We start from the raw sequence: 12,318 nt of genomic DNA on the forward strand, positions 1-12,318 counted from the left end.
ATATTTGTCTTATTAGATAATTTAGAAGACTAAAATGTAAGTATAAACAGAAAACAAGAAATTGAAATTTTTTAACCGTGTTCTCTAGAACGTAATGTTGATTGAAGACTGGATTTTTACTATCAAAATAAATATCTGCATTTTCAATTAACCAGGAGTTGGAATGTGCATCTTTACATCGACAGCTTCCCTTTATACAAAAATAAAAATGATTTTTTTTTTTGAAAAAGAAAATTAACTGCTGTTGATTTTGAAGTGAAATTGGTTAATTTGATGCTATATGTAGGATTGCAGGTGCCTTAAAAGTTCAGGTTACTTTTTGAAAGAATTTCATATTGAGGCTAGGTTTGACACATCTGGACAGCAGACCAGTTTAATTCACCTTTATACCGATTTATACCACTGTGAAGTTATTTATTTCTGCAAAGTAAAACAAAATAAAGCGTCACCTGTTGGAGATGGGCCATATAGTTGCAATGTGTAGACACAGGTGGTTAGTTGGTTTTACGATCCTTGCTTAAAAAATATCCTGACATTATCAATGCATCATTCTAATTGGTAGCGACACATAACTTAACGGGGGGAAAAAATCATTATTTTCTGTTTCTGACAGTGGGTGCTCACCATTTATAACCCGGGTTAAGAAACGGCTATCCGGGTAAGCGGGGTTTGCATTTCGTTTCTGGCGCGCAGCAGCCGTTTCTGCCCCCGATCACCGCCCGGCTGACCGAAAAGGAATGCGTCCACTTGAAGCCGTTGATATTGTGTGACGTTTTTTTTCGCGAAAAGGTTATTATTGGCGATACAAAATAATTGTCTTTATCAGCGACGAGAAACTTCAGCGGACGTGTATTTGATGTTTTGACGTTTTTATTTTTGTCCACGAACGAACAACGGGCACTCTCCCGGGCAGCCATCTTAACTGTACCAATCACAACACGAGCGCGCAGCAGGAAGTGTACAATCTATGTGTTGTACTTCTAGGGTCAACTCTCTCAGTCAAACTACCTTCAAAGAACGGTTAGAGGTAACGGCTGCTCGTTCTTACTTGTTTTCACTTCATTTATTGGTAGAAGTTTGCTGTGGGGTGTACTACGTACCCCAGGCTGATCCTCAGCAGACACGTTTAAGCGCTGAATTATTAGTTAAAACTTCGGGCACGAAGTCTGCGGCTCTGTTTGAATGACAACAGATTGTTGTTAGCGCTAACTAGTGGGAAGCTAGCTGGGTGCTAACCCGCTCAACTAGCCTGGCACTTTATTACACGCATTAGCTGCGTGCAGATGCATTAATTTGGAGTGACTGTGGCTGATAATTAGGGATTTTAGATTACCAGTTTGGTTATTCGGGGCTTTTTAAAGCAGGAAGCTTTTAATCGGATACTTGCTGGCTAGCATTTAGCTAGTTAGCTTAGCTGGCGGGGCCTTGTGATGAACGTTAACTTGAACTGAAACTTGAGTGTTATTCTGTCTAAATTAGTAAATAAGCTTTAGGTCATAATTTCTTTCATTGAGCATTTATTCATAATTATTTACCACATCCTAATTTAGTTTATTTTTGTTTGTTTTTTGATTTATTGGTATTTTAATGTGTTTCCCGCTGTAAAATAAGCTTGCCGTGTTTTGTTTATATTCTTTTTTTTTTCTTTGCTCATGGTCTCTACATGTGTGTTGCGTTTAGGACAGCTTTCGCCTGCTAGCCTCCCGGTCTCACAGGATGGACTCGGAGATTCTGAATGTGGAGGAGATCGTGATGGGACGGGGTCTGCCGGATCCACCTCCTGAAGCCCCCCCTGAGAAGCCAGCAGAGCCCTACAAACCCGTCATCCTGAACGGACCTCAGGCACCCAGTGTCCAGCCCTGTAAGTGCCTCCCCACGCTGTGCCACCCATCAACTCCAGCTCTGTTTTTGTAAACGCCTAACTGAACCGTGACTGTGTTCTCTCAGATCAGCACGAGAACCTTCAGTGTTTCCAGTGTTTCATCACGTTCTGCAACGCCAAAGCCAAGGAAAGGCACATGAAGAAGAGTCACCGGGAGGAGTACAAGCAGCAGCTTCAGCAGGTGGGTTTCACACGTGCAATAGTTTATGTCAATATAAAGCATTAAATCAAAATGGCAAGCACCTAAATGATAGATTATACACTGTGTGCGTAAATATTGTACCGGTTTCATGAGATATTCAAAGACAAACACACACAGATACTGACGCCGCCAGCTTCGCATTTCAGTGGCGGCAAGGATAATAAAAGTTTTTTTTTTTTTTTTTTTTTTTTTGGATCTTGAAATGTTTTAATTTTGGCTCGTCTACATTTTGTCTCCTCACAGGGAAACACGCTGTTTACGTGCTACGTGTGCGACCGCACGTTTCCATCATCAGAAGAGCTAACGCAACACCAGCCGACGCACAGCAATGATGACAAGCCCTTCAAATGTGTTCACTGCAAGGAGAGCTTTAAGACATTTTCAGAGGTGGGACGGTTTGACTTTAGTAAAACTTTGTAATTTTGTGAAAACTGACAAGTTTCTGGCTCAGTGTTGTTCTTAATATGTGCATTTTTTTTATGTTTTTGCAGCTCACAACCCATAGGAGACAGGTGTGTCCCGAGAGACAGATTGTTTGTAAAGATTGCAACGCGGTCTTCCGCAGTCCTGGCCTGCTGCGGACTCATCGCCTGACCCAGCACCTGCGCTCGGACGAAACTGCAGAACCGTCGGAGGACCCTACAAAAACCCATCGCTGTAAGAAGTGCGGCCAGGGATTTGAAGCCGAGGCGGAGCTGCTGGCGCACCAGGAGAAGTACCCCGAAGGTCAGCAGTGCAACGGCAGCGCTTCGCCCATCAAGAAACGCGGGCGGCCTCCCAAAGCCGAAGACTCCGCAGTCGGTGAGAAAAAGGGGAAGAGGAAAAAGAAGGATGAGGTGGAGGAGGCCGCCAAGCCCAGCAGCACATCAGCAGCAACAGCAGCCCCCGCAGAGGAAAAGGGAAGAGCGGGCGGAGCGAAGCGCGGCCGTCCTCCCAAAGCAGCCCCGAAAGCAGAAACGGAAGACGTAAGCGCCGAGGATGACCCTCAGGGTCCAGAAAAGGAGAAGAAGCCTAAAGCGGAGCCCGGCACACCCCGCCAGCACCTGTGTCCCGAGTGTGACCTGGCCTTCCCCGGCCTGGCTCAGCTCCGCGCTCACAAGAAGGAGAAACACGCCCCTCGGAAAGCCCACCCCTGCGAGGAGTGCGAGGAGAGCTTCGCCCGCCCCGAGCAGCTGGATGCCCACATGTCGCGGGCTCACGCCGTCGGGCGCTTCGCCTGTCCGACCTGTGGGAAGAGCTTCAGCCGCGAGCGCACCCTGAACGCTCACCAGAAAAGCCACCCGGAGGAAAAACCCGAAACCCCAAGTGCAAAGAGATAATTAGGACATGGGGACCCTGCAGAAAGTTTGTGCTCTTTGAGTATTTTTAGTCATGAATTTGCCCCCCTACCCCTTTTTTTATTTTCCTTTCTTTTTCTTTTAACTCTGAAAACCTCATAGTCGAGACGATGTTCCAAACAGTTGTGAGAATCAAGTTTTAGAAAGGTTGTTGGATTGGAAGCAGTTTGATCATGAGCTGTTGACGCATCTTGTAAATTGACTAACCAGCCGTCAGACGCATTTATTACACTGTCTTGAAACAGTTTATTTTGTAAAAGTTTAAAGTTTTTCATTAATTTCAGTTCTTTTAGTGTGAAATCTGTGTGGTATAAATTTATAATTTGACGTCTTGAGTTGATTAACTCGTTTTGTTTTAAAACAAAACAAAACAAAAAAAAGGATTGTCTTTATTTTTCTTTTAAACAGATTGGGAATCATTCGAACAAATGCCTTGTAGAGACACCGTGTTAACATGTTTAGGCAGTTTGTTTAAGAAAAAAAAGAAATGTTTATGTACAGTTTCATTTTTACTTCTAATATTTTGATTGTTGCTTTCTAAATTAAATTTCACAGATTTTTTTTTTTTTTTAAATAAGTCAAAGTTCTGCTAAAAAAACAATAAAACAAGAAAAAAAAAACACCAAAAAAAGCGTTTGGCTAAATGCTCCAGATCTAACATGGAGTTGTCAGCACGTGGGCAGAAAAGGTCGACTATAATCCTGATTTGTCCTCTGCTGCAGTTTATATTTTTCACTTGTTAAAGTAATCTCTCCTGTCTTAGCGTTTCTGAAATGCCTCTTTGAAGCCCTGGTAGAAACTGTATATCATGTATTTCACTTTTTAGATTGTTTCTCTGCCCCCACTGCAACGGTTCTGGGACTCTCTGCTCGAAAGTGTAATAAATCATGCTATCCTGAAGGAGGCTGCTGAGGAACTCGCCCGCTTTTGTGTTTTTCCTCGCTCCGATGACTTTTGGCACGAGGCAAACGCTGAAATGGGTTCGGACGGGCGCGATGCTTCTCGCGTTTAGCTGAAGGGAAAAGCTGCGGCTGATTTGTTATCGGCTAACCTGAAGCCGCAGACGCCGAAATACAAAAAGAGCTTTTTAAGACGTTCAGAAATCCTAAAAAACTACAGATTAAGATCAATTTAACACATTACAACAAACCCTCTGACAGCAGCAACAACCCTGACTCCAAACAACTTCAAATTTATTCTTAATGGTGGCAACATATCTAAAAAAAAGGGTTAAAGTAGTACGAGTAAGAAACAGCTGGAGGAGCATTATGCTAATAATTAGTTTAATTAGCAACAGGTCCGTGAGAGGACTGAGGATAAAAAGTTTTTTATGGGCTGAGTTTGCGAGAAACTAAAGTGGAACGGTTTCAGAATACTGTTCTTTGGTGGAGATCAGAAAGACTTTGAGTATCCCATCATCTACAGTTCATAATATCATCAAATGTTTTTAGGAATCTGGAGAAAACCCTGAGCTCAAAGGACAAGGTCAAAGGTCAGCGTTGGATGCCCGTGATCTTGAAAACAGGTCTGATTCGGCACAAATCGTAAACATGGTTAACTCTTCCATCTACAGACGCAGGTTAAAGCTCTTATCATTCAAAGGAGGAGCCAGATGTGACCACCATCTTCTCTGATCCAAAGTTCATTTAAAGGAAATCCGTTCTGTGCTCAAGAGGAATCAAAGTTTAACATTCTTTTTGGAACCAACAAACGCCCCCGTACTAAAGAGGAGAGGGACCATCAGGACTGTTATCTGCCTGCCTCTCTGATGCTATGGGGATGCATTAGTGCCTTTGTCACGGGCATGTTTATAGATAGGAACTCAGTAAATTATAATAAGAAAATAAATAGTTGAAAAAGATGAAAAAAAAAAACATAAGTTTTTTAGTTGCAGGTGTAAAAAATCATCCATATTAACGTATTAGAACCTTGCTACTAAGTCCATAAAAGTGGTCTAAAAGTATAAATATGTATGAATACACCAGAGACATTATAGTTTACTGTAGTCATGGTGATTTGAGGTGTAGTACCACTCCCGGACGTTGGGGCGGCGCTCGAGTGGCCGGACCGGGACGTTCTCTCCCCGCACTGCTTCTTCGTGTGTTTGTCTTTGTTGTCTAACGGATCCGCAGTGCTCATCGGTCCGATAGCTGGCTGCTCTCTGCTCGCCGTCCCGGGATACTCAAGCCGGTGTTTTGTTTTCCGCTCACACATTATGCCTTTCGCGCGTTTCGGGTTGAATGAAGCAAACGTCGACGGGGGAAAGCCGCCGAGCCACGCTGCTCCACCGTCCTCAGCTTCTGCCAGGTGAGCTACACGAGCCAGCGGGGGTGTTAAGGTGTGTCATAAAGGAATTCATTTAAAAAATAAACACAGATAAGACATTTGCTAAAGGAACACGAGTCAGATGAGTTTTCTCGTCGATGGTGTCGCCTGAGAGGTGAGGGGAATCAGGAACGGGGCTGTTTGAGTGTTTAAAGTCAGCTAGCATCATTGAGTTAACACCTGCTGCTCTCCACAGGCATGCCCGCTGAGTAAATCCCCGGACATCCGGCTCACAGATCTGGGACTTCCGAGCCTCTCCCGCAGCCTGAGGGACACTTCACCTGTGGACAAGTCAGCCTCGTCTCGCTTCAATGTCAGACAAACGGAGAAGGCAGACCAGACGTGGACAAGAAGCAGGTGCGGCGGAGCAGCTCTCAGAGCCCCAGCAGACCAGCGAGTCGCCTGCACAGACCTGCAGACGGCCGAGTCGTGCAGGGAGCCAACAGGGCGAGCAGGATCTCAGCGGGACAGAGGCGTCAGAGTCCACAGGGGACTGTCCTGCAGCAGAGACCCCACAGCTGCTTGCTGGGGCCGAGGGGAATGGGCAGAAGGCTGATGGGGAGACCACGCAGGGGCAGCCGGGCGACGACGAGGACTCCGACGACAGCGACGTGTCAGGCACGTACGAGGACGATGAACTCGATGACGAGGACGATGATGAGGTGGATGAGGAGGAGCTGAGTGACGGTGAGACCGACCGGGAGGTCGACGCAGTCATGACATCTTTGGCACGAGGTTGTGCGTCACCCGCCCACCTCTCGTGCTCGGAGATCGCGCCGCTCCGGTCAAACCGTGCGAGCGGCAGTCGCGCCCGATCACATGGGGTAACGCCAGGTCTGGTCAGACGACCTGAGGATAACTCTCAGCTGCTCGTCTCAAGTGCCTTTAAAGCAGCAGACGACGGAAATGAGCCAGCATAACTAAAAAGAAACTAATCAAACGTGAATGCATGCCTTTCTGTTTGAGGGATGTTTTTCTGTCAGACCAGGTGCTCTGGGGTAGGATTTAAAATGTCGTCTGTCAACACAATTTGCCTGAAGGGAAATTGTTGTTTGTTTCTTTACAGAACATTAGCAGTCGTACAGTTCAGTGTTCTCAGTTCCCCTGAGGTGCTCTGGAAAATCTCTGTTGCCACTAATCCGAAATGCACAACCACCAGCCTCTGCTTTTGTTTTTTTGGGGGGGAATATTAACTCTGAAGCGAAGCGTCTCGGAGACAATTTAGTCGTAGGCGTAAACCCAGTGATTACTTTCTGTGCGTTTCGATGAAACTCCTTCATTGGTTCATGGGATACTTTGGGAACAGACACCGACACGCAAACAACCTACCCCTGAAAAACATTATTGCCCACCTTTCAGCAATCTGAGCATGTTCGAAGCAACAAACAAGCACTTTTTAAAAAAAAAAAAAAAAGTAAGTCTCGTGACTCTATTGCTGCTATTTTACCTTCTCCCTCAACGTTGAGCTGATTTCACACATTTTTGTTGTTGTTTATCCCCTAAAACGGTAGTTTCAAGTGGTTGTCTCCCGGGCCTTACCTTCTCTGACCCGCAAGCTCATTCTGTTTGGCCCGTGAAGTAATAAAACTCTTTATGAATTACGTACAATAAGCTGCCTCAGAAGAGGTAAATGAAATGAGCACCATATTCAGTCAGATTGCTCCTCCAGCTGAAACACGGCAGCGGGAGGAACTACAGCTGAACCGTGTGGCTGATGGGTTTCAGCAGCGTGCAGGAAGTTCTACAAAGCCAGGGATCGCAAGGTCAGGTCCCACACTGAACGTTTGGTTTGCTTCCCATTCCTGGCTACATTTAGGTGTCTGTGACAAGTTTCTACGTCTAATAAAACTTCCACTTTGAGCTCAAACTTAGCCCGACGTCAGCCTAACCACAGATGGACAGTTCAGGTATTATTTCCACCCCAAAAGGCTCAATAATACCTAACTCCCGTGTCGTGAGGGACAGACTCCCAGCTGCTGTGAGAAAATACTTCAACGCTGCTGTGGTACGAGCTAGGCTAAGCTAGGGTGTTCAAACGGTTAGCACAAAGCCAACAGGATTCGCGTCAGTAGAAGCGGTGAGCACCTGCCGCTGTTCGGTTAGGATTTCTACGTAGGTGCAGGTGTGCTGAAATACTTCCTCCGTGATGTAGCCCCGAGTGAAAGTAAAGTGACCCCTGTTGTTTAACACAAAATATTTCAAACACATTTGGAAAAACTAAAAATGAATAAAAACAAACCAGAAGCAGGGCTAATCAAAGGCTGAGCCTTGAACTTTGCTGATATGGACTCAAAAGATGGACAAAACGTGCCCAAGTTTGAAAAGATCAACTATCAGGTTAAAGTAAAGTTTTTTTGTATATTTAGTTTTGATAAGTTTATGGTCACTAGTTGCATCTTTTTTCTATCTTTCTGTTCTGCCTATCAAGTCTGCTCACTCTCTGTTGGTTCCCCCCTCAGATCTGGGGAATTCAGGAGACCACCGCTGTAGCGTCTGCGACCTCCAGCTGCCCTCCAAGTTCAAGCTCCAAGACCACATGAACCTGCACACCGGAGCGCGGCCGTACTGCTGCGCCGAATGCGGGAAGCGCTTCTGTCAGATATACAGCTACCGGGTCCACCTGCGCACGCACGCCAAGGCCAAAGCCGAGCGGCTCTGGTGTCGCATCTGTCTGATGGGCTTCGGCTCGCAGGAGGAGCTGAAGAAGCACCTGTCCAGGGCTCACCCGGAGGACCGGTTTTACGAGTGTGACCTGTGCAAGCGCGTGTTCACCTCGCTGAAGGACTGCCAAAGTCACGTGCAGTTCCACAAGTGCATGGTGAACATTGCGTGCGAGGTGTGCGGGCGCAGCTTCCGCTCTGAGAAGTCCCTGGCTCGCCACAAGAAGAGGACGTGCCTCCGCAGCTTCAAATGCACAGACTGCCACGAGACGTTCGCCAAGAAGAACGCCCTGCTGAAGCACAGCTTCTCCCACCTCGGCCTGCTGCCGTACACCTGCATCCGCTGCCGCTGCCACTTCCGCCTGGCTAAGCTGTACCGAAAGCACAAGTGCGAGCCGCAGCGCATTCACTGCGTAGCGTGCCTGAGGGAGTTCCTCAGCCAGGACGAGTTCCAGCAGCACAAGAGGGACACGGGCTGCTGGGGCAACCAGGAGCCCAACCAGAAAACCGGCGAGATCCGGTGCTTGGAGTGCGGCCAGAGGTTCGACGCGCCGGAGGAGCTGAAGAAGCACGCCGGCGCTCACCAGAGGGTGCTGAAGTGCGCCGAGTGCGGGAAGGGCTTCCGGTCGGCGCTGCTGTTGATGTCACACATGGGGGGCCACGCCGGGCAGTCGCCCTGCTTCTGTCAGAGCTGTGGGTTGGGCTTCCCCTACCAGCAGAACTACGACAGCCACCTGAAGACCTGCGGGCAGACGCCTCAGCCTGTGGTGAGTGCAGGACGGCCACGTGGTCTTACAGTCACTACGCCGCGTTTTAAAGTCTCTACTTTGGTGACCGGAGTCTAAAAACAGAGAAAATTTTGATGTTATTTTACTTGTAGCTCTGTTCTGTGTAAACGACTGCCTTCCTGTGAAAGTCCTTAAAGGACCTGTTTATAAGTTATCTTCCTTTTAAAAACATTGGATAAAAAAGGAGAACTTCACCTAATGCCTCATTTAAGATGGTAATGAACATTAGCTGACACTTTATCATATTCAGAGCTTGGGGGTTTCACAATATAATAAAATTTGAATTATTGCGATATTAATCCAGGCATTATCAGTATTGTGAAGGACTGCTGTATTCCTTGTGTGGTGTGTTCCTGTCAGTAACATATTTAGTCAATCAGATAGTCTTTCACTGCCGCTTTAGATGATAACAGAGTTGCTGAAACACACAGTGTTATTTGTGTCCGTACTGACAGAACAGGTAAAGACTGTTACTGTCATTATCACATATTTTTCTAAAATAAAGCAGCTGTTTGTTGTTCATTTCCAGTCTGCACCTTGCTAGGATGACCTGCAGGTTTCCTGTGTTTTAAAACATTGTACAGGCGAGGTTACCTGTTTAAATATCAGCTTGATTTATTTATTTTTATATTAATTGTTGTAAATGTGGTGAAATTACTTGAAAAAGCTGCTTCTTTACGTCCTCGTGCTGTAATTCTTTACACAAAGTGCCCAGATAAACATTTAAATGGTCCCATTCCACAGAGTCCTCAGGTCAACAAACTCAGGATATCAGTTTCTTAGACTCAGGTGGTGTTTACACAAACCAGGATACTGAAGTAATTATTTTTTTAAATAGTCTTTACGTGTCATACTTGGAAACATACGCACAGTAAATTTCTTACCTTAATGACTTTTAAAACATATAAAGAACACATTTGACATATTAATCATTTTGGACTGTTGTTCCAGTCAAATATTGTTTTAAACTCACAGAAATGCATTTTAGCCTTTTTCCAATCATGTTTTTACACATGTTCATGCCTGTGCCGTTTCAGAGTGTTCCTAAGAAGCATCCGACTCCTAAGAGCTCACCGCCTAAAAAAGCTAAGAAAAAAAAGGCTAAACCATCGTCGGCGAACACAGCCAACTCGGTCCCTGTTCCTGATCCGGTTCCAACCAGCCCGGCGACACCTCTGAGTGACTCGTGCAGTCCCGCTCCCGGCTCGGGGAGTCTCTCTGCTGCGTCGTCAGACGGCTTATGGACTCTAACCATCGACGAGAAGCCGCCTCCCGGGGTCAATCTGGTCCTGTTCGTTCCCGTTGGCCCCACGAGCGAAATGCAGACTCTGCCGGTGGCCGCGGTGCGAGCCGTGCCGCAGACGCCTCCGTCTGCGCTGTCCAGCTGCAGCGAGCTGCTCGGAGCGAACGCCGCAGTCGGGGTGCCGCTGAACGCCTCCCTCGAGCTGTTAACGGGGTACGCGGGCAGCGTGGAAGCACCTTTGGATTTGTCCAAAAAGTGCAGCTCTCCCGCGGAGTCAAACGCCCCTCTGCGAGTTAAAAGGGAGCCGAAGGAATTCGGCATCTCAAAGCAGGAACACGGTGCGGAAACACGAGGGACAGACGGATACTCCGCAGCCAAGCGGTGTAAGACGGAGCCCAGGGTTCTCTCTCCTCTCAGTGCTCAGACAGCGTCTCCCGAACTGACAGTGCACATAAAAGGAGCACCTCCATCTCCCGGTTCTGGGTTGGATCTGTGGTCGTCCACGTGCAGCCAGCTGACTCGCTGCGGGCCAGAGAAGAAAATCAAAATGGAAACGGACCTTTGAGTTCTTCGTTTGTGCTGACGTAGGAAAGAGAAAAGTTACTGCAGTAGAAGCACATTGTATTTTGCAATAACTGTAGACACAAACATGGCACTGACATTAAACTACCAGTACTGAAAGGTATGGTGTACACTTGAACATGACTATAGATGCTACATCATTCCATTTTAATATAATGCAAGACTTTCCTTCTGTTATCTTTCAACTAGCATGAATCCACTGTGGGTTTTTTTTAGGATTATGGTTTTCTTTTTACACAAAACAAAACATATTTTTCCTTTATCTTACCGAGAGCTGGCAATAAATTAAAGGAGTCGTGACCCGAGGGGAAACGATCCTTTCCTCTTAGCTTAAGCAGAAACATTCCTCATCTTATTTTATTTTCATTTGTGTTCAGGGTCAGGCTGGTGGCGGGATGAAACCTATGCAATGTTGTGCTGGATTCGTTTCAGTATTTATATTAATGATTGTCGTTAGTTAGTTCTTTATATCTGTGCGTGGAGACAAAGTCCTTTATGTCCTTTTTTTGTATTTTTTTCTAGAAGCATTTAAATATTTAAACTATTACGAATGATACGGACACTTGGTCACCTTGTAATTTACACTATTTGAACCTATGTATTATGCAGTTACACTTCAATGTGTTTTCAAATAAACATTTGCTCCTGAAGTGAGGCACTTCACTGTGTCGAGGTAAGGTTTTGTTTTTTAAAATTCAGTCGTGCTTTCTGTTTGCACAGAGAGAGAACTTACACAAAAATGTTCCTTGTGAGGTTTTTCACTGTAGAAAGAAACACATACTTTAAGAAACTTCCTTTTCTTAGTTGACGTCAGACGTCAGGATTTACAACAAGCTGATAAAAGCAGTTCCAGCACCTCTTAGCTCAGGGGAAGTTTTGGAATGAAACAAATCTTGTTTAAGCCTAGATTTAAATCAACTGGATATAGAAAACATAGACTTTAGAAATGAAACAGAACTACATTCTTAAGGATTTCAGAATGAATATTATTTCTAAAATTAGGACAAAATATATCCATATTCCTCTTCCACTGTAGTGTCACTCAAGACTTTTGGAGCAAGATGTAAGGTCTGACCATAACAATAATAACAATTGGTTTTTAAAAAACCCCAAAATAAAATAGAACTTTTAATTAATAACTTAATATCATTGGGGAGGTGTTATTGTTCATAAATGTAGATTTTTTATAAGGTTAATCCAAATTTATGTCATTGGGAAATATACCTGAAATGTTTTTGTGAGTCTCTTAATTTCGTTAAAAAATAAATCTGCTCAACAACTTTATACTTTTTGCTTGTT

The 12,318-nt window shown here is 45.4% G+C and overlaps 2 protein-coding genes across 2 annotated transcripts; both read left to right on the plus strand.

The window, feature by feature from the left end:
* The first annotated feature begins 895 nt into the window (after positions 1 to 895).
* On the plus strand, positions 896 to 4,337 carry LOC108245956 (zinc finger protein 675-like). Its single transcript, XM_017433227.2, has 5 exons — positions 896 to 1,027; positions 1,681 to 1,861; positions 1,948 to 2,063; positions 2,328 to 2,471; positions 2,576 to 4,337. The coding sequence occupies exons 1-5, from the start codon at positions 968 to 970 to the stop codon at positions 3,401 to 3,403; spliced, it is 1,329 nt and encodes a 442-aa protein (XP_017288716.1). The 5' UTR covers positions 896 to 967; the 3' UTR covers positions 3,404 to 4,337.
* Positions 4,338 to 5,480: 1,143 nt separating this feature from the next.
* Positions 5,481 to 11,677, plus strand: wu:fe05a04 (zinc finger protein 668). The gene is made up of 4 exons (XM_017433229.3): positions 5,481 to 5,728; positions 5,943 to 6,433; positions 8,206 to 9,173; positions 10,232 to 11,677. The coding sequence occupies exons 2-4, from the start codon at positions 6,058 to 6,060 to the stop codon at positions 11,000 to 11,002; spliced, it is 2,115 nt and encodes a 704-aa protein (XP_017288718.1). The 5' UTR covers positions 5,481 to 5,728; positions 5,943 to 6,057; the 3' UTR covers positions 11,003 to 11,677.
* Positions 11,678 to 12,318: the final 641 nt, after the last annotated feature.

The sequence above is a fragment of the Kryptolebias marmoratus genome, linkage group LG16 (assembly GCF_001649575.2).
Source record: "Kryptolebias marmoratus isolate JLee-2015 linkage group LG16, ASM164957v2, whole genome shotgun sequence".
Classification (NCBI taxonomy): domain Eukaryota; kingdom Metazoa; phylum Chordata; class Actinopteri; order Cyprinodontiformes; family Rivulidae; genus Kryptolebias; species Kryptolebias marmoratus.

Bases quoted from the DNA above. Each gene is read 5' to 3' on its own strand.
- LOC108245956 (XM_017433227.2), top strand. From the start codon at position 968: ATGTGTTGTACTTCTAGGGTCAACTCTCTCAGTCAAACTACCTTCAAA. The intron at 2,064-2,327 runs GTGGGTTTCACA...GTCTCCTCACAG, and splicing joins ACAAGCAGCAGCTTCAGCAG to GGAAACACGCTGTTTACGTG. The intron at 2,472-2,575 runs GTGGGACGGTTT...ATGTTTTTGCAG, and splicing joins GCTTTAAGACATTTTCAGAG to CTCACAACCCATAGGAGACA.
- wu:fe05a04 (XM_017433229.3), top strand. From the start codon at position 6,058: ATGTCAGACAAACGGAGAAGGCAGACCAGACGTGGACAAGAAGCAGGT. The intron at 6,434-8,205 runs GTGAGACCGACC...TTCCCCCCTCAG, and splicing joins TGAGGAGGAGCTGAGTGACG to ATCTGGGGAATTCAGGAGAC. The intron at 9,174-10,231 runs GTGAGTGCAGGA...GTGCCGTTTCAG, and splicing joins GGCAGACGCCTCAGCCTGTG to AGTGTTCCTAAGAAGCATCC.